This window comes from Oncorhynchus kisutch, linkage group LG9 (genome assembly GCF_002021735.2).
Source record: "Oncorhynchus kisutch isolate 150728-3 linkage group LG9, Okis_V2, whole genome shotgun sequence".
Lineage (NCBI taxonomy): Eukaryota > Metazoa > Chordata > Actinopteri > Salmoniformes > Salmonidae > Oncorhynchus > Oncorhynchus kisutch.
Genome location: NC_034182.2, coordinates 6,250,547 through 6,274,986, shown reverse-complemented (window position 1 = coordinate 6,274,986; position 24,440 = coordinate 6,250,547). Strand labels below are relative to the sequence as shown.

The 24,440-nt window shown below is 42.6% G+C and overlaps 1 protein-coding gene across 18 annotated transcripts in view; it reads left to right on the top strand.

Annotated features, from left to right (window-relative positions):
* The window catches only part of LOC109896286 (myosin binding protein C1), a 36,688-nt gene that overhangs the window by 5,919 nt on the left and 6,329 nt on the right, over positions 1 to 24,440 (top strand). For 2 of the 18 annotated variants that reach the window (XM_031831653.1, XM_031831659.1), the window contains exons 2-27: positions 254 to 277; positions 1,623 to 1,700; positions 6,055 to 6,249; positions 7,032 to 7,358; positions 8,437 to 8,487; positions 10,402 to 10,443; positions 11,061 to 11,102; positions 12,049 to 12,159; positions 12,470 to 12,618; positions 12,720 to 12,837; positions 12,940 to 12,988; positions 13,779 to 13,835; positions 14,337 to 14,345; positions 15,845 to 16,008; positions 16,161 to 16,293; positions 18,970 to 18,978; positions 19,415 to 19,539; positions 19,705 to 19,810; positions 20,020 to 20,186; positions 20,313 to 20,478; positions 20,744 to 20,850; positions 20,943 to 21,079; positions 22,414 to 22,678; positions 22,761 to 22,949; positions 23,594 to 23,728; positions 23,880 to 24,047. In XM_031831653.1, coding sequence (XP_031687513.1) covers positions 254 to 277; positions 1,623 to 1,700; positions 6,055 to 6,249; positions 7,032 to 7,358; positions 8,437 to 8,487; positions 10,402 to 10,443; positions 11,061 to 11,102; positions 12,049 to 12,159; positions 12,470 to 12,618; positions 12,720 to 12,837; positions 12,940 to 12,988; positions 13,779 to 13,835; positions 14,337 to 14,345; positions 15,845 to 16,008; positions 16,161 to 16,293; positions 18,970 to 18,978; positions 19,415 to 19,539; positions 19,705 to 19,810; positions 20,020 to 20,186; positions 20,313 to 20,478; positions 20,744 to 20,850; positions 20,943 to 21,079; positions 22,414 to 22,678; positions 22,761 to 22,949; positions 23,594 to 23,728; positions 23,880 to 24,047 — 3,123 coding nt within the window. The remainder of the gene's footprint in view (positions 1 to 253; positions 278 to 1,622; positions 1,701 to 6,054; positions 6,250 to 7,031; positions 7,359 to 8,436; positions 8,488 to 10,401; positions 10,444 to 11,060; positions 11,103 to 12,048; positions 12,160 to 12,469; positions 12,619 to 12,719; positions 12,838 to 12,939; positions 12,989 to 13,778; positions 13,836 to 14,336; positions 14,346 to 15,844; positions 16,009 to 16,160; positions 16,294 to 18,969; positions 18,979 to 19,414; positions 19,540 to 19,704; positions 19,811 to 20,019; positions 20,187 to 20,312; positions 20,479 to 20,743; positions 20,851 to 20,942; positions 21,080 to 22,413; positions 22,679 to 22,760; positions 22,950 to 23,593; positions 23,729 to 23,879; positions 24,048 to 24,440) is intronic. The other 16 variants (XM_031831654.1, XM_031831655.1, XM_031831658.1 and 13 more) reach the window with 16 other exon arrangements.

The window sequence follows — 24,440 nt, the reverse complement described above, 5'->3', positions numbered from 1 at the left end:
CAGGGATGATGTGGCTCACTGGGGACATAAGACATAGGCTTATAGCAGTAGCATCCTAGTCATGATACTATACATTAAACTGTGTAACATGTATACATCCAACCTTCTCAATACTTTTAGAAAAACGGTCACATGCTGCTTTGATGTGTCCACTTACAGTATCAATATTTTGATAGTTGCTGTGGCGCGCAACAAATTGACTAAATCAAAAATCACCACTTTTGAATTGTTCTCTTTTGTCTCTGTTTTGCAGATGAGACACCCAATGGTGAAAAAGGTCAGTAAAGGGTGATGCCGAACAATGTTCTTTCACCTCACACAGCACTGGCTTTGAGCAGAGAAGTTGGTATGAGAGAATTATTATGGTAAACATTGGTTATGTCATGCAGGAGAGAATGTATCCCATATTAGGTTGGCAGTTTTGGTCTATTGAATGGTAGAAACCATGTTTGTGCAAATGTGAAGTCACATTAAGGTACAACTGAGGCTGTATGTGATGTGACTACTCCACTTCGACTTCAGTGTGAATGTGGAAACACGGTCACTGGTTTAAACACTGTAAAAGTGTAAATGTCTACATGTCCTTGGCAATATAATTGTTGTATTACTGTGGCTCAGTGGTCAGTGGTGACGACCGAGTGGTCAGAATCTACACATTCCCCTGGCGGACCGGCTGATCCAGGCCTGTTGATTCAGCTGACGCTCCTGCCCCCCCATGTGACCAGGACTCTGGCATGTTATTGGCCGCCTGCCGGCACCAGGCTTTGACCTTGGGAGCAGCGTCTTGGGCCTGGGGCTTCGTACAGTGGGGGGAATAGCTCTGCTCACACACAGGTTTAGGCTAAATGTATCCCTGGCCGGGCACTGATTTGATTTTACGTACTTCTCTGAAAGTATTAAATCGTAATTGTGCCATAAATATCGCAATTGTGCTTCAGAATGAGAATTGTCTCAGATTTGATAGTGTAGTTTAAAGTCAAAAGTAAGAATAGTCCAGAAAAATTTGGACAAAATTTATTCTGAATAAACCTGTCATACAGTAAGTGAAGGACACATTTGAACCCTGTAATGTATTTCATCCATCAACTTTGGGGCGGCAGGTAGCCTAGAACATTGGGCCAGTAACCGAAAGGTTGCTGAATCGAATCCCAGAGCTGACAAGGTAAAAATCTGTCGTTCTGCCCCTGAACAAGGCAGTTAACCCAATGTTCCGAGGCCGTCATTGTAAATAAGAATTTGTTCTTAACTGATTTGCCTAGTAGTTAAGTAAAGGTTACATTTTTTTAAGTGAAAAAACATTTAAACATTCCCTCAAGCCCACCAAAACAATGAATCTGCTTCAGCCAAATGGCTGTAAAAAAGAAAAGAAAAATCTTGAAGGGAAAATTTGTTCATCTACACTATCCCACTTGATATTGTGCATGCATATGTATGAATGAATTCAGTGGATTTACTGTATGTGTCCCAATCTGTGTGTGACTGAGTGGAAAATGGCGAGTGAGGTCGGGCATACAGTGAGTTAGTATGCCCATTGGTGTGAGAGTATGTTAAAGACTAGGTGTGGAGACTTTGCGCTATTAAATGCAGCTCTTCCATCCCTGCTATATTTGTCACATACTCAGAGAGTGTTGCCACAGACAGTAGTGAGGCGCCAATGCCCACACCTGAGATATCCCTCGAGGTCTCACCTCCACCCCCAGGTGGGTAACCATGCACTGGTGTCATGCCCCTCTTTTCTCCCCTTCCCCACTCTTCCCAGGTGATTAATTTGCACACCACACTGATAACACGCGTGTTTGTTGTTGTGTGTCCACCGTTCTTGTTTTTCTTGTTTTGTAATGAGATTTCTCAACTGTTCCTCGACGACACACACGTTCACATGCAAACATAACGCATATAAGTCAAAATAGTCTACGTGCGATCCGAATAAATCAACTTCCTGATAAACAGCACATATGATGCACATAATTCCGTAGTTGCACTGCTGCTACTGTAACACACTCCCGTGCTCACGTTGCTGTGATGCTTTGTCCCCAATACTGGCTTGTGCTTGTTCTACCAAGTGTGTGTGTGTGTGTATGAGGTACTGAAGTATTGGATTGGAATATGGAATCATCCACAGGAAGTACATTCATTGTGAATGAGGAAGTATAGGTTTAATTGTTACATTCAGCAGGTAGCCATCATTAGACTTATAATAGATTCCGTTGACCATGTCACGTTCAAATTTCTGGGAACTGTTATGATTTGCTATGTGAAATAATGAAAATCGTTTTTTAGAGCTTGTGGTACATTGCAATTAAGTCTTGCACAAGCTTGCTGAATAAGTAAAACTATACTTCCTTGAAGCCTCCAGGACTACCTATAGATGTGCAATGACCAGATTGGTAACATCCCTTAATTTTTTCTGCGTATTTGGCAAATAACTTTTTTATCATTTGTATACATTTTGATCGCCTGTCATGCATTCAGACATGACTGTCAATGGAAAGACCCATTCTGGTTGCTGGCTATCTATGCTTATTCATGCCCAGCCAGCACCTCATATACACTGCTCAAAAAAATAAAGGGAACACTAAAATAACACATCCTAGATCTGAATGAATGAAATATTCTTATTAAATATTTTTTTCTTTACATAGTTGAATGTGCTGACAACAAAATCACACAAGAATTATCAATGGAAATCAAATTTATCAACCCATGGAGGTCTGGATTTGGAGTCACACTCAAAATTATAGTGGAAAACCACACTACAGGCTGATCCAACTTTGATGTAATGTCCTTAAAACAAGTCAAAATGAGGCTCAGTAGTGTGTGTGGCCTCCACGTGCCTGTATGACCTCCCTGCAACGCCTGGCCATGCTCCTGATGAGATGACCTGGACTAAAGCATCCACCAACTCCTGGACAGTCTGTGGTGCAACGTGGCGTTGGTGTATGGACCGAGACATGATGTCCCAGATGTGCTCAATTGGATTCAGGTCTGGGGAATGGGCGGGCCAGTCCATAGCATCAATGCCTTCCTCTTGCAGGAACTGCTGACACACTCCAGCCACATGAGGTCTAGCATTGTCTTGCATTAGGAGGAACCCAGGGCCAACCGCACCAGCATATGGTCTCACAAGGGGTCTGAGGATCTCATCTCGGTACCTAATGGCAGTCAGGCTACCTCTGGCGAGCACATGGAGGGCTGTGCTGCCCCCCAAAGAAATGCCACCCCACACCATGACTGACCCACCGCCAAACCGGTCATGCTGGAGGATGTTGCAGGCAGCAGAACGTTCTCCACGGCATCTCCAGACTGTCACGTCTGTCACATGTGCTCAGTGTGAACCTGCTTTCATCTGTGAAGAGCACAGGGCGCCAGTGGCGAATTTGCCAATCTTGGTGTTCTCTGGCAAATGCCAAACGTCCTTGCACGGTGTTGGGCTGTAAGCACAACCCCCACCTGTGGACGTCGGGCATTCATTCCACCCTCATGGAGTCTATTTCTGACCGTTTGAGCAGACACATGCACATTTGTGGCCTGCTGGAGGTCATTTTGCAGGGCTCTGGCAGTGCTCCTCCTGCTCCTCCTTGCACAAAGGCGGAGGTAGCGGTCCTGCTGCTGGGTTGTTGCCCTCCTACGGCCTCCTCCACGTCTCCTGATGTATTGGCCTGTCTCCTGGTAACGCCTCCATGCTCTGGACACTACGCTGACAGACACAGCAAACCTTCTTGCCACAGCTCGCATTGATGTGCCATCCTGGATGAGCTGCACTACCTGAGCCACTTGTGTGGGTTGAGACTCCGTCTCATGCTACCACTAGAGTGAAAGCACCGCCAGCATTCAAAAGTGACCAAAACATCAGCCAGGAAGCATAGGAACTGAGAAGTGGTCTGTGGTCACCACCTGTAGAACCACTCCTTTATTGGGGGTGTCTTGCTAATTGCCTATAATTTCCACCTGTTGTCTATTCCATTTGCACAACAGCATGTGAAATTTACTGTCAATCAGTGTTGCTTCCTAAGTGGACAGTTTGATTTCACAGAAGTGTGATTGACTTGGAGTTACATTGTGTTGTTTAAGTGTTCCCTTTATTTTTTTGAGCAGTGTATATACACACACACAGTGGGGAGAACAAGTATTTGATACACTGCCGATTTTGCAGGTTTTCCTACTTACAGAGCATGTAGAGATCTTCAACCTCTACATGCCTACATGCTTTGTAAGTGGGAAAACCTGCAAAATCGGCAGTGTATCAAATACTTGTTCTCCCCATATATATATATATATATATACACACACACACAGTGGGGAGAACAAGTATTTGATACACTGCCGATTTTGCAGGTTTTCCTACTTACAAAGCATGTAGAGGTCTGTAATTTTTATTATAGGTACACTTCAACTGTGAGAGGCGGAATCTAAAACAAAAATCCAGAAAATCACATTGTATGATTTATAAGTAATTCATTTGCATTTTATTGCGTGACATAAGTATTTGATCACCTACAAACCAGTAAGAATTCCGGCTCTCACAGACCTGTTAGTTTTTCTTTAAGAATCTCTCCTGTTCTCCACTCATTACCGGTATCAACTGCACCTGTTTGAATTCGTTACCTGTATAAAAGACACCTGTCCACACACTCAATCAAACAGACTCCAACCTCTCCACAAAGGCCAAGACCAGAAGGCTGTGTAAGGACATCAGGGATAAAATTGTAAACCTGCACAAGGCTGGGATGGGCTACAGGACAATAGGCAAGCAGCTTGTTGAGAAGGCAACAACTGTTGGTGCAATTATTAGAAAATGGAAGAAGTTCAAGATGACGGTCAATCACCCTCGGTCTGGGGCTCCATGCAAGATCTCACCTCGTGGGGCATCAATGATCATGAGGAAGGTGAGGGATCAGCCCAGAACTACACGGCAGGACCTGGTCAATGACCTGAAGAGAGCTGGGACCACAGTCTAAAAAAAAAAACATTAGTAACACACTATGCCGTCATGGATTAAAATCCTGCAGCGCACGCAAGGTCCCCCTGCTCAAGCCAGAGCATGTCCAGGCCCGTCTGAAGTTTGCCAATGACCATCTGGATGATCCAGAGGAGGAATGGGAGAAGGTCATGTGGTCTGATGAGACAAAAATATAGCTTTTTGGTCTAAACTCCACTCCCCGTGTTTGGAGGAAGAAGAAGGACAACCCCAAGAACACCATCCCAACCGTGAAGCATGGAGGTGGAAACATCATTCTTTGGGGATGCTTTTCTGCAAAGGGGACAGGATGACTGCACCGTATTGAGGGGAGGATGGATGGGGCCATGTATTGCGAGATCTTGGCCAACAACCTCCTTCCCTCAGTAAGAGCATTGAAGATGGGTCATGGCTGGGTCTTCCAGCATGACAACGACCTGAAACACACAGCCAGGGAAACTAAGGAGTGGCTCCGTAAGAAGCATCTCAAGGTCCTGGAGTGGCCTAGCCAGTCTCCAGACCTGAACCCAATAGAAAATCTTTGGAGGGAGCTGAAAGTCCTTATTGCCGAGCGACAGCCCCGAAACCTGAAGGATCTGGAGAGGATCTGTATGGAGGAGTGGGCCAAAAGAGTCGGCCAAAATCCCTGCTGCAGTGTGTGCAAACCTGGTCAAGAACTACAGGAAACGTATGATCTCTGTAATTGCAAACAAAGGTTTCTGTACCAAATATTAAGTTCTGCTTTTCTGATGTATCTAATACTTATGTCATGCAATAAAATGCAAATTAATTACTTAAAAATCATACAATGTGATTTTCTGGATTTTTGTTTTAGATTCCGTCTCTCATAGTTGAAGTGTACCTATGATAGAAATTCCAGACCTCTACATGCTTTGTAAGTAGGAAAACCTGCAAAATCGGCAGTGTATCAAATACTTGTTCTCCCCACTGTGTGTGTGTGTGTGTGTGTGTGTCTGTGTGTGTGTATGTGTATATATATATGTATATGTATATATATAATGCAGTGTTTTGAGAGGCTGCCAGTGCTTTTGCTCAAGGCATGCTGCTCCAGCCTGGCACTGTTATCTGCTGTACAGAACAACCGGTAGAGACTGAGGGGAAGGATCCACAGCCCATAGAGGTGATTAAGCCTGTACAGCCAGAACCAGTAGAGAATGGGTCTAAAGAACCAGAACCAGAGGCGGTTGTGGTCGGGGCTAAAGAGCAAGTCGAGTCTGTGAACTCCGAAGTAAAGGAGGAGGCCCCGTCCCCTTGCTCACCCCCACTGCCTGGTAAGTCAAATTCACTCAGTCTCAAGCCATTCACAGTAAAAGCGCATGCTGTTTACTATAACGGAAGGCCCAGCATTTTTCCTGATCAAGTCATGTGGTTAGGAAAAACTCCAGGCCATACTCATAAATAGTAACAAGCGCCTCCGTTCAATTGTCCCACTCTCAAACCATTGATTGAAGCAGTTTGACTCTAGTCTGTAATAGAGTTAGATCCATAGTGCTGGTCTTTGCAAAGGCCCTTTATCTTCTCCCAATAGATCATATGGGCCAAAGTTCCATTCAAATCAGGCAATGGACTGATAGAATCTGCATGAATCAGGCAATGGACTGATAGAATCTGCATGAATCAGGGTTTTATTTGGATTGAAGCGCTGTTTGTAATGACAGACAGAGACACCTTTTGCCTCAATGGCTGCTATGACCCAATGTGATGAACTTCATTGGCATTTACACAACAACAGACATACATTGGTTCATGCTTTGCTTTCTGCAGATTGTTGACTAGTGCATTTTTATATACAGTAAGTTCAAATTCTTCTAAGGCGAAAGTGCCCCCAAAATCGTGTCTGATAACTTTGTCATGGTTAAACAGCACATATAGGCTACGTGTAAATGCAGCGTGTCTGCTGTGTGCACAGTTCAGTACGACAACTTTACGGCACATACAGTTGGAGTTAGCAGTTTGTTTGTATTAGAAATTGATGACTGAAAGAAACTTAGTGCTGTGTGAGTGGAGGAGATGGACGGTAACTTTAATCTGTGAGAGCCTTGTCCCAATTCAGCAACCGTGAAGGAGGAAGCAGAGCCAGTTGTTACGGAGGTTAACCAACCGCCAGAGCCTGTTGTTACAGTGGTTACCCCGCCCCCACCTCCAGAACCAGTTGTTACGGATGTTACCCAACCGCCAGAGCCTGTTGTTACAGTGGTTACCCCACCACCACCACCACATCCAGAACCAGTTGTTACGGAGGTTACCCAACTGCCAGAGCCTGTTGTTACAGTGGTTACCCCACAACCACAACCAGTTGTTACATTGGTTACCCCACCACCACCCCCACCTCCAGAACCAGTTGTTACGGTGCAGGTTACCCCACCCCCACCTCCAGCAGGTCTGGAAGAGTGTGTGTGTCTGTGCAAATGCACGAACGTGTGTATGTGCATATGCAAGAACGTGTGTGTGTATATAGGTAGGCTACGTTTATGTGCGTATGCACAAACATGTGTTGATGTGTGTATGTTTGTGTGTGTATTATTGTGTGCGTGGCGTGTGTTTTCTGTGTCTATTCCTCTCAGTACAGTTTGCAGACTGTTTATAGCTGAGGGTCTAGGTTTCATAGTGAGGCTATACTGTAGCAACAAGCACAGTGCTGTTGACAGCCGCAGCAGCAGCTGCTGATCTAGACGTATGGAAGGTTATATCTCTCCGCAGTTGTCACTCATCACTCAGCATTGCTCCAGTGCCTTTTTACCACAACAAAGGTCAGTTTCATATGTCCCTTCTGTTTTGCTCAACCCCCACCCCCTTGAACGCTCTCTCTATCACACCCTTATTTTTAAGAAATAGCACCCCTTGTGTGGACTTCCGGTAATACCGTATACCCCGGTGTGGGACAGAAACAGGATGAAAATCTGGATACCGCCCAACACTACTCTCTATAACGTCTCTGGAGGTGGAGATGAGCTCAGTTACTCTTTTGATCGACAAAAAGTTTCTAAGTAACAGGGTTTATCTTGGATAGTTAGGTCTTTAATCTTTCATATCCCTTGTGGACATTCTTGTGTTATTCTGGCCGCTGCTTGTCAACTTCAATTTCTCTCTTCCTCTCACAGTGCTTCTCACTTGCGCTTCCAGCTTTCCTAAACAAAGCTTGTGGTGTTACGCATAATTCCTTTATCTTACGTACACGTGTGATCTCTCACATCACCGTCCACTCCCATCTCATAGACACTGGTGTGATCTCTCACAGGACACGCTTCGATCTCACGATCAACAAGTTTGTGGTCTCATACACTTCATCTATCCATTTCAAAGACATGCATATGTGGTGGTGTTGTGTCGTGTCGGTCCCATGTTCTGTCTTGTCTTGCATGCTTTGTCTTGTGGCTTGTCTTGTTGGCCTGCCTTGCCGGTGATGGACTTGGAGCCTTTTGATAGGTGGGTCTGTGTCAATCACACCTTTATTGCAGATAAAGATGATGACGCTACAACCAACATCCCATCACCACCGCCCCCACCAGGTTGGTAACCATGACAAACCATCCTCATTTTCTCCCCCTTTCCCACCTTGTCAAGTCGGTTACCATGGAGACTCCACTATAGGACAGGGCTCCGATCAACACCCCAAAAGTACATTTTGCAGGAGACAGTTACTGTGGGGAAGACCTGATATACCTATATTCCTGATATGCGTTTAATACTGGCACATGGCATTTTGCTGGTTAGAATATTCAGGATCAGCTCCTAAACTATTGCAATATATGTTTGTGCATATCACATATGTTGTTTACATGCATGCCAATTCAAAAATGCCAAAGTATAATTCCTACAAGCACACAAACCTTTATTTATTATAATTCTAATATAAAGGTATGGATGTGAAGATCACATCTGACATGTATACTGTATATATACACACACATAATGCCTTTAGAAAGTATTCACACACCATTCATTACTTTTTCTACATTTTGTTGTCTTACCGCCTGAATTTAAAATGAATTAAATTTAGATTTTGTGTCACTGGCCTATACACAATGATGTCAAAGTTGAATGATGTTTTTTGAAATGTTTACAAATGACTTAAACATGAAAAGCTGAAATATCTTGAGTCAATAAGTATTCAACCTCTTTGCTATGGCAAGCCCAAATAAGTTCAGGAGTAAGAATGTGCCTAACAAGTCACATAAGAAGTTGCAGGGAGTCGCTCTGTGTGTAATGACAGTGTTTAACATGATTTTTGAATGACTACCTCATCTCTGTACCCAACCATACAATTATCTTTTAAGGTCCCTCAGTCAAGCAGTGAATTTCAAACACAGATTCAACTACAAAGACCAGGGAGGTTTTCCAATACCTTACAAAGAAGGGCACTTATTAGATGAGTAAAAAAAAGACTGAATATCCTTTTGAGCATGGTGAAGTTACTAATTACACTTTGGATGGTGTATCAATAGTGCACTGTTGCTACAAAGATACAGGCGTCCTTCCTAACTCAGTTGCCCGGTGAGAAAGGAAACCGCTCAGGGATTTCACCATGAGGCCAATGGTAACTTTAAAACAGTTACAGAGTTGAATGGCTGTGATAGGAAAAAACGGAGGATGAATCAACACCATTGTAGTTACTCCACAATACTAACATAAATGACAGAGTGAAAAGAAGGAAGCCTGTACATAATAAAAAAATATTCCAAAACACGCATCCTGTTTGCAATAAGGGAGTAAAGTAAAACTGCTATAAATGTGGCTAAGACTAGGGAGGTTTTTTTAGGATAAAAAGAAACGGAATAGAGCTAAACACAGGCAAAATCCTAGAGGAAAACCTGGTTCAGTCTGCTTTCCAACAGATACTGGGAGACAAATGCACCTTTCAGCAGGACAATAACCTAAAACATAAGGACAAACGTACACTGGAGTTGTTTTCACTTTGTCATTATGAGGTATTGTGTGTAGATGGGTGAGAGGGGAAAAAACAATTTCATCCATTTTGAATTCAGGCTGTAACACAACAAAATGTGGAATAAGTCAAGTGGTGTGAATACTTTCTGAAGGCTTGGAATATACACACCAGTACCATTCATGCCACGTATGCTCATCATGTATACTGTATGTATATTATATGTTATGTGTATATATATGATGATATTATACATGTTTGGTTTGTCCTAGACCTCAATTATGTTGATTTTATACCGGTTCTCTTGTCTTGAATTGTGTTATATGTATTCATATTTAATTCATTGGAAATTGTTGGTATAAGTAATTGGAGGTTTCATTTAATATTTTTTCTGATTACAAGGCCATAAGGACAATTTGTCATACTACTTTTGTCAATCATCACAAAGAGTCAATCGAAATATTCCTCACCAGAGTCAAATCAATTGACTAGTTAAAAACACAAATTAATACCAGTAATGCTGTGCTTTCTTTCACAGAGGATGCCAATACAGCCAAGAAACTGTCTATTGAGCTGCCTAGTAAGATCTTTCTGTTAATCCTACAACTATAGCTCTGACCAAACTAGTCGTTTTGATCAGAATGTTACAACTGCCTGGATGTAGGAAACATGTTCGGAGACATGTTTATTTCTAGAAGGTGTTTTGTGTGATTTTTGAAGTTAGTTATTTTTCCAACCTTAGATTGTCAACAGTGAAACATATTGCAAAAACACCATAATAGATTTTTATGAAAAATAAATGATAAGAATTTAAAGATTTTAAGGGTCTCCTTTTCTGCAATTTTCTGTCTGGCACATGCATGTTAGACATTTATGTCAACACATTTGGAATTCTGATCATAATGCAACAATACAGTTTGTATAAAACTTTATTTTAAGAAATACAAAGGCATGAAAGAAGATTCAAAACTGATTCTCCTCACTGGTGAAACCTAACAATATACAACAATGTACATAGTTACAGCTTTCGATTGGCAGCTTGCATCATTATGTCAGAATTCGTCAGGGCTCAGCTTGCTTACTGTTAGATGTCTTGTATTGCTTGCTGGTCCTGAATGTTTGTGTGTGCTTGCTTCTGTGGACTTTACAGTACTATTTCTTATAATATGCTGTAAATTTCTCTCTGTCTTTGTTCAGATGATAGCGTCCATGTGTCAGCCATGGGGAGAAAAGACTCAGGTAATACTATGTAACAAAAGCCGTAATAAACATCCTAGTAGAAGGTTAGTTTTCAATAGCAGAGCTCCAGAAAAGCAGTATCCTCTCTGGAGCAAGCCCACTCACGAATAGTGTTAGTCTCTTAGCTGGCTCTTTTCATTTTCCCCGATTAGCTGGTCCAATGGGACCTGGCTTGGCATTCTTTAAAAGCTCAGGTTCATTTGAACTATGTTCTGCTCTATGAAAAATACTGGTTTCCTAAAATGTCATAGTTCAACTGCCACGTTCCTCTCCAATGCTTGTAGGAAGCTATGGGGCTTTTCAACATCTTTATCTTTTTCAAACATGGGATAATGAATGACATTTCACATAATTAAGAAGTAAATTAAATGACTAAGTGACCTAGTTGAGTGTTAGTCTTTGAGTCAGAGATGACGTAAACTGGGTGAGGGTAGCTGGGTCTTTGCAGTAGGTAGCGAGGGGTGGGGCTGAAGGAACTCCGTGTGTAGGTCTGTCTATAGTAGTTTCATCACATGTTGGGCATGGCGACTGCTGACATCAGTCCTAGTCCACTGAGATCTCAAAGAAGACCGGAGCATTTAGAAATGGAAGAACGTATCAATCGATACACTTTTGCACACAGCAAAGGTGCCCCTCTGATATGGTAATCATTCAAAGCCCGTAACGCTTTTCCCAGTACAGGTATTTGTTCTATGTTCCATGTTCTTATGCTTTCCATGTTGTAAAATGTTATGCTTTCCATGTTGCAGCTGCTATGAACAGCTGAGGAACCGTGTGAATGTATTTCTGTCTGTCTATCTACCTTTGGAAGTATATCACTTTCAGATGAATACAGAGAAGTGTGCTGACAGATTGTTGAAGCCATTGAGTACAGTATACGAGGAGTGTGTTGGTCTGTTGGTGTTGATGGTGTGATGGTGTGTGTCCGTCTCTCCTGATCGAACAGTGTGGTCTCTGGGAGAGGGACAGGCTCCAGAGGACCTTGACAAGCCCGTAGACACCCCACCGCTGTCCAGCCTGCTCATAGAAAGACCCCAGGGCGGATCCATCACTGTGGGTGAGTGCCTGCTGAGTGAGCTCTCCTCTCACAGCTGCTGTAGACCAGAGATGATATACTCATAGAGACATTTTAAAACCCTTACATGTATTATATTTGTACTGGTCAAGGTCTTTTAGATTTGTCTCTCTCCCTTGTTATGATGAAAGATAGCCTCTCTCTCTCTGCCTCTCTCTCCTTCTCTGCCTCTCTCTCACTATTGTATTTATTATCTCCAAGAGAAGGAACCTCTGGCAACCATGTGTAGTACATCTATCCACCTCAAAGGCTATTCCCACCATGGACATGCTGTGTTTTATATGTTCACAAGGTGGAGACATCTCCTTTGTTGCCAAGGTGGAGGCCCAAGACCTGCTCCGTAAACCCACCATCAAGTGGTTCAAAGGGAAATGGATGGACCTGGCCAGCAAGACCGGAAAGCACTTGCAACTGAAAGAAACCTTTGACCGACGCACCAAGGTAGACACCCTCCCATGTATAGCTCTATGTACTGTATGTTAACACACACACGCACATTGGTCCCCTAGCTGTCCTTCCAATACCTATGTATCACCCTGCAGATTCACACATTTGAGATGCATATCATCAAGGCCAAAGACAACTATGCTGGAAACTACAGGTGTGAGGTCACCTACAAGGACAAATTTGACAGCTGCTCTTTTGACCTGGAAGTGAAAGGTTTGTTGCGCTGTTCGAGTCTCAGTCATACAGCAAAGAACACACACTGAAACACGAGCAATAATACAATATACTGTGTTATTGTTTTGCATTGTGTTTCAGAACTGGAACAGTCACAGAGTGTTGATATTCGATCAGCTTTCAAAAGAAGGTAATGAGAGCAACACAATCTGACCTCGTTATTTAGATTTTCTTTTAAACAGACAGTTAGTAGACTAGTTTTCAGAGTCAACAAAAGAGTGATATTTTTACAGTTAGTGGTTAGATTGAGCATTTGACTAATGAGTATCCTTTTTTCTCATAATGATAAATATGACAATAGTCAAATTAAACACAAACTTCACTGGTTTCGAGCAAGATTCAATACACATGGAAAATAAACCTGAAAATGTACATTTGAACATCAGATACATGGGACATTGTGGCTCAGTAGGAAAACCATGGCTCTTATCACAAACCAACATGAGAACATAGTGTCTGAAACATAATGACCATGAAATCAGATGTGATTAACCTTTATTAAGGTAATTACCAATCAACGTGTTGAACAGCACAAAGGCCAATGCTTGCATTTGAAACTCCCTCCCAACAATGTGTCAGAAAGCAACGCAAAACATCCCAGCCCCATAGCATTATCCCAACGTAGCTGCTCAGTGATGCTCCTGCAACACAGCAGAAACATTGTGGAAATGTTTTCATATGCTGGTAGGGATCGCTCTCGATACTCCTTACACAAACCAGTTCATTAGAAGCATTTAATTGGAAATGAACCGAAATGGTTTTTGTGTAAGCCACCAATCATGTGTTAGTCTGAACCTAATGCATTTGATTGAAGTCAGTAGCCGCTGCTTTGCGTTGTTCTTTTAGCATTGTTTATCTAGTTGCCTGTTACTGTTTCTACTCTGATTAAATCTCCATTAATCTCTTCTTGTTAACAACAGCAGTGAAGGACACGAGGATGCAGGGGATCTTGACTTTAGTGGTCTTCTTAAACATAGGTGAGAGTCACTGTCCGTCCTCAAGGGGACAGTCTTATTTTTGTATTTTTTTACTATGCCCTTGTTTTGGGTGTTTACCTCTTTTCTCTTTATTTTTTATTTTGCCCCATCTTTTACCCTCTTTTTACAATTTTTTTTTATCACATGGTATATATATGCATTACAATAGAGTATAATATATTAAAGAGTGCAGTATATTAGTTAGAACATAGGTGAAGTACCATGTACTGTAAGAGTACATCATTTCATTAATATCAGGAGTTACAGTGAATCACATACTATCTAGTACACTATCTACTCTCACATATTGATAACTGTATTTTTGAGTTTCTTTTTTTCGTTTGTAAATACAAATCTACATTTTTTTCTTGGTTCAGACAACAGCATGTTTTTTCAATGTACTGCAATGAGTACAATAGACCTAGACAGACCGTGACACTTCACTGAGGTAAAATTACACATTTATTTGGGCTTGTCTCTTCTTCTTCCCTACACATTCAGAAACCAAAGGTTAGTAGAGAGAATAACCTAGGTAATTAAACGATTAGACCTTACTGCGGGGTAAGTACTATAATCCTGTAGCGTCCCCAGCATGGAATGTAGCTCTAGGATCTGGAACAAGCAAGAGTGTTGGCCTACTGTAGTACGGTAACACTTCATTTACAGCCACTTCATTCTCAAATGCTCCATTAACAATCAGTAAGGGTTGAAATGGAATTTGCATTATAAAGTCTCTCTACTGTTGGGGATGACCACTTTTTTGATCAACAGTAGAGTTCAGTAATACTGTGTTTATGAGGCCAAGGGACTCCCATTTCGGATCATTAATGATCTGCTAGTGGATCATTTATGAATGATGCTGTGAAATAGTGTTATCGCTACAATGTCATTTTATTTCAACTTAGAAATACAAGGCACATATCACAATGTTTATTTCAGTATACACAGTAATTGCCTGGAAATAAACAAGAAGAGAGATGCATAAGAATGAAATAATAATTTCATGCTTTTTTACCTCCAAAGCTTTCCGACATTTGGGAAAATGTCCATGAAAGAACGGACTGATTGAATGATCTTTATTTAGCCGCCTAATGTATCTACTCACGCCCAGGCAACATGCTTATTAACCTGGATCTCACAGATCTAACATCCCCTATGGACGCCTAGCCTTCCATCTCTAACACGGTCAGAGCGTCTCTGAAGTGGTGATGAGTGAACATACTGAGACACAAGGCAAAGGGATGGGCAATGTGAATAGAAAGAGAAGGAATGTAGACTTTATCAGCAGCACATCTGTTGAGGTGTCATGTTTACCCCCCCCCCCCCCCCCCCCCCCCCCGAGGAACAAAAGTGGCCTAATAGCATTAGTTTATAACCTTTTTACTGTTATTCGTTAATACAGCACTGGTTAAAATGTATTTTATCTTGCAAAATCTCACCCTAAAGGCAAGTAACAATGTCCAGACTTAAAGAACTCGACCCTGGTCAAAACCCCTACCTGAAACATATTCAACTCCCTTGTAATAATCTGATCCCTCTACTTGCCTCAGCAGTAAAACCCTTCCTATAGGATATAATAGACTAGCCACCCCCTCTCCTCCTGTAACACCTCATCCAGAGATGATGTCAAAGGACAGGTACAGGGCTTCAGACCACGCCCATCCCTTTGTGTGACATGTCCTGAGGAACTCTGTAGGGAGAGAGAGAACGTGTGTCTGATATAAGGAGAGAGAAGAAGAGAAATGACTAGAAACACAGCAGATCAGTAGAATAGCGGAGGGAAAACACTCTTGAAAACTAAGTTAGTAGGTAGTCCCTATCTACAGTAGATACAACACAGAGTAGTCTTCCTTCAGCGCAGTCACTGTCCCTTTTATAGTATCCTCTCCCCTTTCCAGAACCTCCTTCCCCACCCAATACCCCCCATAGGGATCAGTTCCTCAGGACACGTCGCGATAGCCCAGAGTGTGGCCCCAGCCCTCACATCCTCCCCTCGTGTCCTGCCCCAGGGAGCCCAAGCAGGATGAGACCCCCGAAGTGGACGTGTGGGAGATCCTGAAATCGGCCAGGCCAGACCAGTACGAGAAAATCGCCTTTGAGTACGGCATAACAGACCTGCGGGGTCTGCTCAAGAGGTTGAAGAAGACCAAGAAAGAGGAGAAGAAGAGTGAAGGTGCTGAATTGAGTGTTTGTCCATGTGACTGTGTGTCACTGTTGGGATTATGATGCACTAATCTGTGATTATTCAGGGGAAAGGCACACATTTCACTGGTTTTCTATAGGATGCATAACCATTGTCATGGGATATTGTCTTTTTTGACAAAGCTTTTGCCAAGAAGTTGGATCCAGCATACCAGGCTGACAAAGGAGGGAAGATCCGCTTAGTGGTGGATCTTGCAGACCCCACAGTAGAGCTGAAATGGTACAAGAACGGCCAGGAGATCCGTCCAACTCCAAAGTATGTCAAGCTTTTTCTTCTTTCTCCATGTGTTAGTCGTCTGTATGTTTTTCTCAATTTCGTCTTCTCACAAATGAAAGGCATTTTTGGGAGTTCCTCATAAAATGTGTTTCATTCGTGATTTGGTCCTCATTGCCAGTCCCCTGGCACTTGTAGTTTTTATCTGTTCCTTGTCATGTCTCTCAGCATTGAAAAGCAATGGTTCACATGCTAGTGTTTCTGATGGTCTCGCGGTGTACACAAGCAAGCAAGGATGCATACACCCAAACTTGCACATCAAAACACACATTTTTTTACACCAATAATTGCTTTCACATAATGACACACACATACAGCCCTGTGTGACCCTGTTATGAACAGGGTCTACTGCCTCAGACCTTGTAAACCAGGGACAAGTCTGACCCTACATGCCCTTCACACCCATACAGAGCTCCCATTGTGCCCAGACACACACACAGCTACATGACCAGCCCAGATCTCTGCACTGTAAACCATTGCCAGCTGATGCCCAATGAACAAATAACATTCTCTCAACACTAATGTGGTGTTGATAAGATACCACCTGCATCTCACCAACGCATCAAGAACGTTATTTGTTTGCTGGGCAGTGCGTGGCACTGAGCTACATTTGAGTGGAAATGCACTGTTTGATGTTTTAAATAATGGTCCTTTGCTATTAACTACAGGTCCTTCTCTGTACAGGGAAATGGCGGTACCTTCTCCACAGGTCTTTAACTGACTCTGGCTTTGTAACAATCAATGGATGATCTATTATTTTGATAGCTGTGTACCCCACCAATGTTAGTGTACCATAAATATAATATGGCGTAGTTTAAGTGTATTGATCTTACCACATCGTTTTATCAACCTGTCAATAATGGGAATGTATAACGAAAGGTGACTATTTTCTTACCTCTCTCTGGAAATCATTTGTATAATTAAGTGATAATGCCCGAGAAGCCAGTGTTTGAGGATATATTAGCATGGGTGTTGTGCAAACCATGCCAATATATCCTCCAAACACCGGCTCCGAGGGCATTATCACTTTTATACAATGGGTTACCAACCTATTCAAATAATGATTGACATAATTTCATTTTCATCGTTATTTTGATTAATTTATTCATACTATTTCATCCTTCCACAATATATAATCCCAATACAAATCTAGGGTTGCTACCCAAGCCGGCTGGTCGTTCGTTCTATTGGTTCGGTTGCCAGAGACGCGACCCAGTTGATCGGTCTTTTTGTTCTGTATCTATGGACGTGACCCAGTTGTTCGTTCTAAATGTTCCATTGCCATACTGTCTGGCAACGTTCTTATCCCTTTCTTGCTAGCTAGCCAACTACGGCTAATTTACAGTCACGTCAAACAGTGCTATCAGAATAACATCAAAGTAGCTGCATTTGCATTTGTTTAAGCTGTTTTCTAGTGACATTTATTTGGATACATCCATAACACTGAACTAATGAGGTGCGATTTCGCCTGGCATTGAAAATGTGCTCTCTTGTCAGGACACTTGTTCAGAGGAGCTAGCCAACAACAGACTGCAAACTAGCTGCACTTCGTTGACATTTCTTTGTATATATATCCATAAAAATTATGCCAGCTAATTCATGATTTCAACTGGCTAAGAAACGCTGCCTGCCTGTCTGTTTTGTCTCAACTCGTTCATTACTATGCGACAACTGGAGATTGTTTCAATATTAAAATTCTATGTCGCAAATGTCAGAGAGACAGTAAGGTTTATACAAATCTCTGCTGTTAAAAACTAAATGTTAGTCTAAAAGAAATGTGAGATAATGTCTAGATGTTTTTTATAGTGGAGATCAAGTTTATAAAGTGCCTGGATGGGCTGGATTGCGCAGTCAGATGTAACAGTTAACAAATTCCATCACATGAAACAAAATTCTCTGGTCTGATGAAACCAAGATTGAACTCTTTGGCCTGAATGCCAAGGCTGCAAGAAAAATACATATTTTCAACTTTGACTTTCACCCAAAACAAACGCAGATTGGATGTCGGGCATAATCTTATTTTCAACATCTGTTCAACAACATTTTGCTAGGTAGGATAGCCCAATGTCAAAACACAGTTTGAACGTGTCCAAATCTATAACCAATATGCAGAAAACTTCAACATAAAATGTAGTAAAATGACAAACATGCCACAACAATAATCATATTTAGCCGTTGGTAACTTGTGGAATAGACACCGTCTGGAATTAGACCCACCCGTGTGTATTAACAGTAGTTATACAATACTTTTGAAAGTTAATCTCATCACTCAATCTAACATCTGTATTACTCAATGTTACAAGACCTCTATGTACCCTCAAAGTGTGTACTTAGATTCTAAAAAGGGAAGGGTCAATCTCAGGCTACTCTCAGTAGAGGTTGTTCAAAGCCAAGCCGAGTTAAAGCCATCTGGGAGGTTATTGCAGTTTTCTGTTCCCTGGTCTCCAGTGGTGTATTTCCCAGGATTCCCTGTTATGAAGATCTCTCTCTCTCTCCCTCTCAATTTTTTGTAACACTATTGGCTGTTACAGCCCCCTCCTCTAGCCTTCTGTCCTTCCTGTCTGTCTGTCTGTCTGTCATGCCATGGTGCTCATCCTTTTTCTCTGCTATAACTACTTCTTCCTCTGGCTCCATTCCGGCTCCACTGCTGACCTTAAGTCAAAGGAAGTAAGTCCACCCGTCCTACATCCCTGACCTCTGGTGTGACCCCAACCCTCTGTCTACTCTATTCCTCTGGGTGTGCACTGACAACCCACGCTGATGCATGTTGGGATGTGTTTGTTTGTGAATGGGGGCGGGTCTCTGTATATGAATTTGGCTGTATATCTTCACATTACAATGACTTCAATGACAAAGGTTTTTGATTAATAAACTAGCACAACTTTTTATTCTTAAAAAAATAATAAAATACTACATCTATTTCTGCTTTTGGAAGACACAAGTAAGCAAAGGCAACTGTCTGTAGCTCAGTGGATGATATGAAGTCTTGAAATAATTGCCATTCACAAGCATATATGGTATACTATAACTTTATCTCCAAGCGCATATAGTCACAGTATGTGGATATCCAGTGATTTGATTGATTGATACACTTGCTGCATAGGTTTATCTTTGAGCAAAAGGGCACGCAGCGGATCCTGGTCATCAACAACTGCGGCCTGAATGATGATGCTGCTTATTCCGTAGCTGCGGGAGAAGAGAAGTGCACCACAGAGCTGTTTGTCAAAGGTACCCCTCTCCATTCCATCATTCTTCTCTCTTCATTTTAATGTCTCTTTGAGGAATTAGTGGGACCAGAATGTGGTCTCTCCATAATTTCACACTCCACTGTTTCTAATTATATTGATGCCTGCCCCTCTATGATTTTATGATTTCTATCTTACCTTTCTGCAGAGTTACCAGTGAAGATTACTAAAGAGATTGAGGCGGTGAAAACGACAGTGAACGAGAGGATTGAGTTGGAGTGTGAAGTGTCTGAAGTAGGAGCTCAAGTAAAATGGTAGGGCCATGTCAACTTATTGTGTGTGTGTGTGTTTTTTCCCCTTTGAGTGTGTGTGTATGCTTGTGTATTTTTCCCATATATATATATATATATATATATATATATATATATATATGTATGTGTGTGTGTGTTTTCCCTTGTGTCCTTTGTGTGTGTGTGTATGTGTGAGTGCCTCTGAGCCTCTAAACTTTTGTCTTCCCCCTCAGGTGTAAGAATGGCGTGGAGGTATCGACCGGGCCCCGGTCACGCTACCGTGTCAAATCTGACGGGCTGAAACACTGGCTAATCATTGACGATGCCTCAAAGGAGGACACTGGAACCTTCTCCCTAATGGCCTCTGGGGGCACCTCTGAAGCCAAAGTCCAGGTTGAATGTGTGTATTTCACTTCCCTCTCTTTTCCTCACACTTTCTCTCTTACCTAGAAACTGTAGATCAACTATATTGATTACTATTTTTACTTTTCTCTATCCTCTTTCTTTCTGTTCTTCCCTTCATCAGTGAAGCCACTGAAGATTATTCAGGATTTGCAGGACATGACAGTGCTTTTGGGCCAGCCACTGAAGATGCACTGTGAGATCTTCCCTGGGAATGTTCCAGGTCGCTGGTACAGGAACGGACAATTGATCCAGTCCAACGACCGCATCAACATCCTGCAAAGAGCCAAGTACGTCACCTCCCTCCCACTCGCCCATCTCCTCCGCTCCATACCTGTGTTCATGGGGGTTTCATACCTGGTCAAGTCGCAGAGGCAAAAATTCTGGGCCCAAATCATGATTCATCATTAGGCCCATGTAACCTGAGCAAGAAAAACTCAGGGTCTTAGCCCTTCCCTCTGTCCTCCTGCTGGTCTCTAGTGTCTTTTTCATATTGATTAAGCTGTCTTCTCAGGAGCAAGCCTACAGTATTCACTTGTTTTCTTGTTTTGACAGGAACCACCGATTAGAAATTGTGAACAGCACCCTTCACGATGCCGGGGATTATACCTTTGTGCCAGAGGGATACTCTCAGAGCCTCTGTGCCAAAATTCATATCGTTGGTACAGTAATTTTAATGATACAAAACCATCCGTGGGTTGATAGGAATATTATAGAGCACTTACATGTTTTCTTCCTTGTCCCGTTCCTACAGATCCTCCCAGGGTGCACCTGGAGAGCTTGAACTTCCCTGACAACACAGTGACCATTGTGGCAGGAAATAAACTCCGTGTGGAGATTCCCATCAGTGGAGAACCAGCACCCAGAGTGGTGTGGATGAAGGGAGAGAGGGTGAGTGCTGACCTGGGTCGAAATAGGCTTCATTGTGCTTAATTGTTGTCGGAAGTAAAGTATACAGTCGTGGCCAAAAGTCTTGAGAATGACACAAATATACATTTTCACAAAGTCTGCTGCCTCAGTGTCTATAGATATTTTTGTTAGGTGTTACTATGGAATACTGAAGTATAATTACAAGCGTCAAAGGCTTTTATTGACAATTACATGAAGTTGATGCAAAGAGTCAATATTTGCAGTGTTGACTCTTCTTTTTCAAGACCTCTGCAATCTGCCATGGCATGCTGTCAATTAACTTCTGTGCAACATCCTGACTGATGGCAGCCCATTCTTGCATAATCAATGCTTGGAGTTTGTCAGAATTTGTGGGGTTTTGTTTGTCCACCCTTGAGGATTGACCACAAGTTCTCAATGGGATTAAGGTCTGGGGAGTTTCCTGGCCATGGACCCAAAATATCGATGTTTTGTTCCCCGAGCCACTTAGTTATCACTTTTGCCTTATGGCAAGCTGCTCCATCATGCTGAAAAAGGCATTGTTCGTCACCAAACTGTTCCTGGATGGTTGGGAGAAGTTGCTCTCGGAGGATGTGTTGGTACCATTCTTTATTCATGGCTGTGTTCTTAGGCAAAATTGTGAGTGAGCCCACTCCCTTGGCTGAGTAGCAACCCCACACATGAATGGTCTCAGGATGCTTTACTGTTGGTTGGCATGACACAGGACTGATGTTAGCGCTCACCTTGGTCTTCTCCGGACAAGCTTTTTTCTGGATGCCCCAAACAATCGGAAAGGGGATTCATCAGAGAAAATGACTTTACCCCAGTCCTGCAATCTTACCGGCAGCAATATCCTTGCCTGTGAAGACCTTTTTGTGCAAAGCAATGATGACGGCACGTGTTTCCTTGCAGGTAACCATGGTTGACAGAGGAAGAACAATGATTCCAAGCACCACTTTTTGAAGCTTCCAGTCTGTTATTCAAACTCAATCAGCATGACAGAGTGATCTCCAGCCTTGTCCTCGTCAACACTTACACCTATGTTAACGAGAGAATCACTGACATGATGTCAGCTGGTCCTTTTGTGGCAGGGCTGAAATGCAGTGGAAATGTTTTTTGGGGATTCAGTTAATTTGCATGGCAAAGAGGGACTGCAATTAATTGCAATTCATCTGATCACTCTTCATAACATTTTGAAGTATATGCAAATTGCCATCATACAAACTGAGGCAGCATTCTTTGTGAAAATTTATATTTGTGTCATTCTGAAAACTTTTGGCCACGACTGTACATACTGAATGTATGGGTACAGTACAATCTACTATTTGCCATCATAGGTAATCCTTGACTCTGGCCACCGTGTGCGAGCTGAAACCTTTCCGGATCACACCAGTCTTACCATCGACATCGCAGAGAAGGAAGACACAGGAAACTACAAGATAGTCCTGCAGAATGAGGCTGGGGAAGCAGGGGCTAGTGTCAAAGTCAAGGTGGTGGATATCCCAGACCCTCCTGAAGTTCCCCTAGTCACGGAGGTGGGAGGAGACTGGTGCTCTATGACATGGGAACCCCCGATCTATGACGGAGGCTCACCCATCTTAGGTAGGTCTGTGTGGGTGGTTTTATGCTAACAAGTTGGATATTCTGGTGTGTATGTGATATAGAACTATGCTTTTCCCCAAAGGCTACTTCATCGAAAGGAAGAAGAAGCAGAGTTCCAGATGGATGAGGCTGAACTTTGACCTGAACAAAGAGACCACATTTGAGCCTAAAAAGATGATTGAGGGTGTCCCATACGAGGTGCGCGTCTTTGCTGTGAATGCCATCGGCGTGTCCAAACCCAGCGAGCCATCCAAAGCCTTTGTGCCCCTGGGTGAGTTCTGTGTACGCAATGTTCGCTTGGCAATGTAAATCTTTGTGACAAAGCCAGTGAGGTGACACTTACAGTACAAAGGCGTTATCCTCTTATGTAAGCCAATACAGTTTATCCTGTGGTTATATCATATCACGATAGTGGGAGAAAAATGAAATACTGTGTGATAGTGCAGGCCATTGCGTGGGCTGCCCTTCCCCTTTGAAACTGTTCCTCTGATACCCCACTATTCCAAGCATTCCGCATTCTGACGGTGACCTCTACTGGACGTGGCCGGGGCTTTAGGAGATATTAAATATGTCTTTATAATGGCTGCCAAATCATCTAGGGCTTATAGGTTTAGGAGATCAGCCTCCCACAGGGTTCAATAGGAGTTAAACTTGATGCAGAATGTAAGAATAGACGTTAAGAGCCGCCCCTAATGAGATCTGATGAACAGATTGATGGCATACCAGTGCCAGCTAGTGAGTGGGTGTCCCACTCACATGGGCATGGAGGTGTTTCTTAGGTATACTACATTGTATGCGTCATACTGTTCTTATGGCAATTGGAGATCCACTTTTGACAAGGCATGAAACATACTATACATGCAAGGAAATGTTTGTGTGACGTTCAACCTTTGTAACACTCTCACACTCACTCAGCTGTGACCAGCGAGCCCACCATGCTGGTGGTGGATGATGTCACAGACACCACGGTGACCATGAAGTGGCGTCCCCCAGACACCATTGGAGCTGCAGGCTTAGACGGCTACCTGGTGGAGTATTGCATCGAAGGAAGTAAGAAGCATTCGATTGACATGCCTCCATCGACGAATAGACTTTGTCTTTTATAACTAGAACCCACTTGACTTTTCATGATCAGGAGAAACTCCTGGCTTGTTAATAAGTATTACCTGCTGTGTTAAGTCTATGGACATGTTCTCCACAGCTGATGACTGGAGAGTAACCAATAAGGAGCTGACAGAGAAGACTAAGTACACCATCACTGGTCTCCCTCCAGAGGCTAAGATCCTGGTAAGGGTAAGGGCCATCAATGCTGCCGGCGCCAGCACTCCCAGAACACTTCAGCACTCTATCCTGGTCAAAGAGGTCATCGGTGAGTCCTAGCCACTCTCCACTTCTCTTTTTGATGTCTGTATTTATGATTTATTAGCAAGGCTTAAGCAACAGGGCTAGGAACATGACATTTGAAACACAAGTCCAAAGGACAGGTGTTCATGAAAGATTTACAGTGCCTTCGGAAAGTATTCAGACCCCTTGACGTTTTCCACATTTTGTTACGTTGCAGCCTTATTCTAAAATGGATTTTAAAAAATCAGCGATCTATACAGAATATCCCACAATGACAAAGTGAAAACAAGTTTTTAGAAAAATGTGCAAATGTATTAATATAAAAAAACAGAAATAGCTTATTTGCATAAGTATTCAGACCCTTTGCTATGAGACTCGAATTCTAAGTCTAATGAAACCAAGAGTGAACTATTTGGCT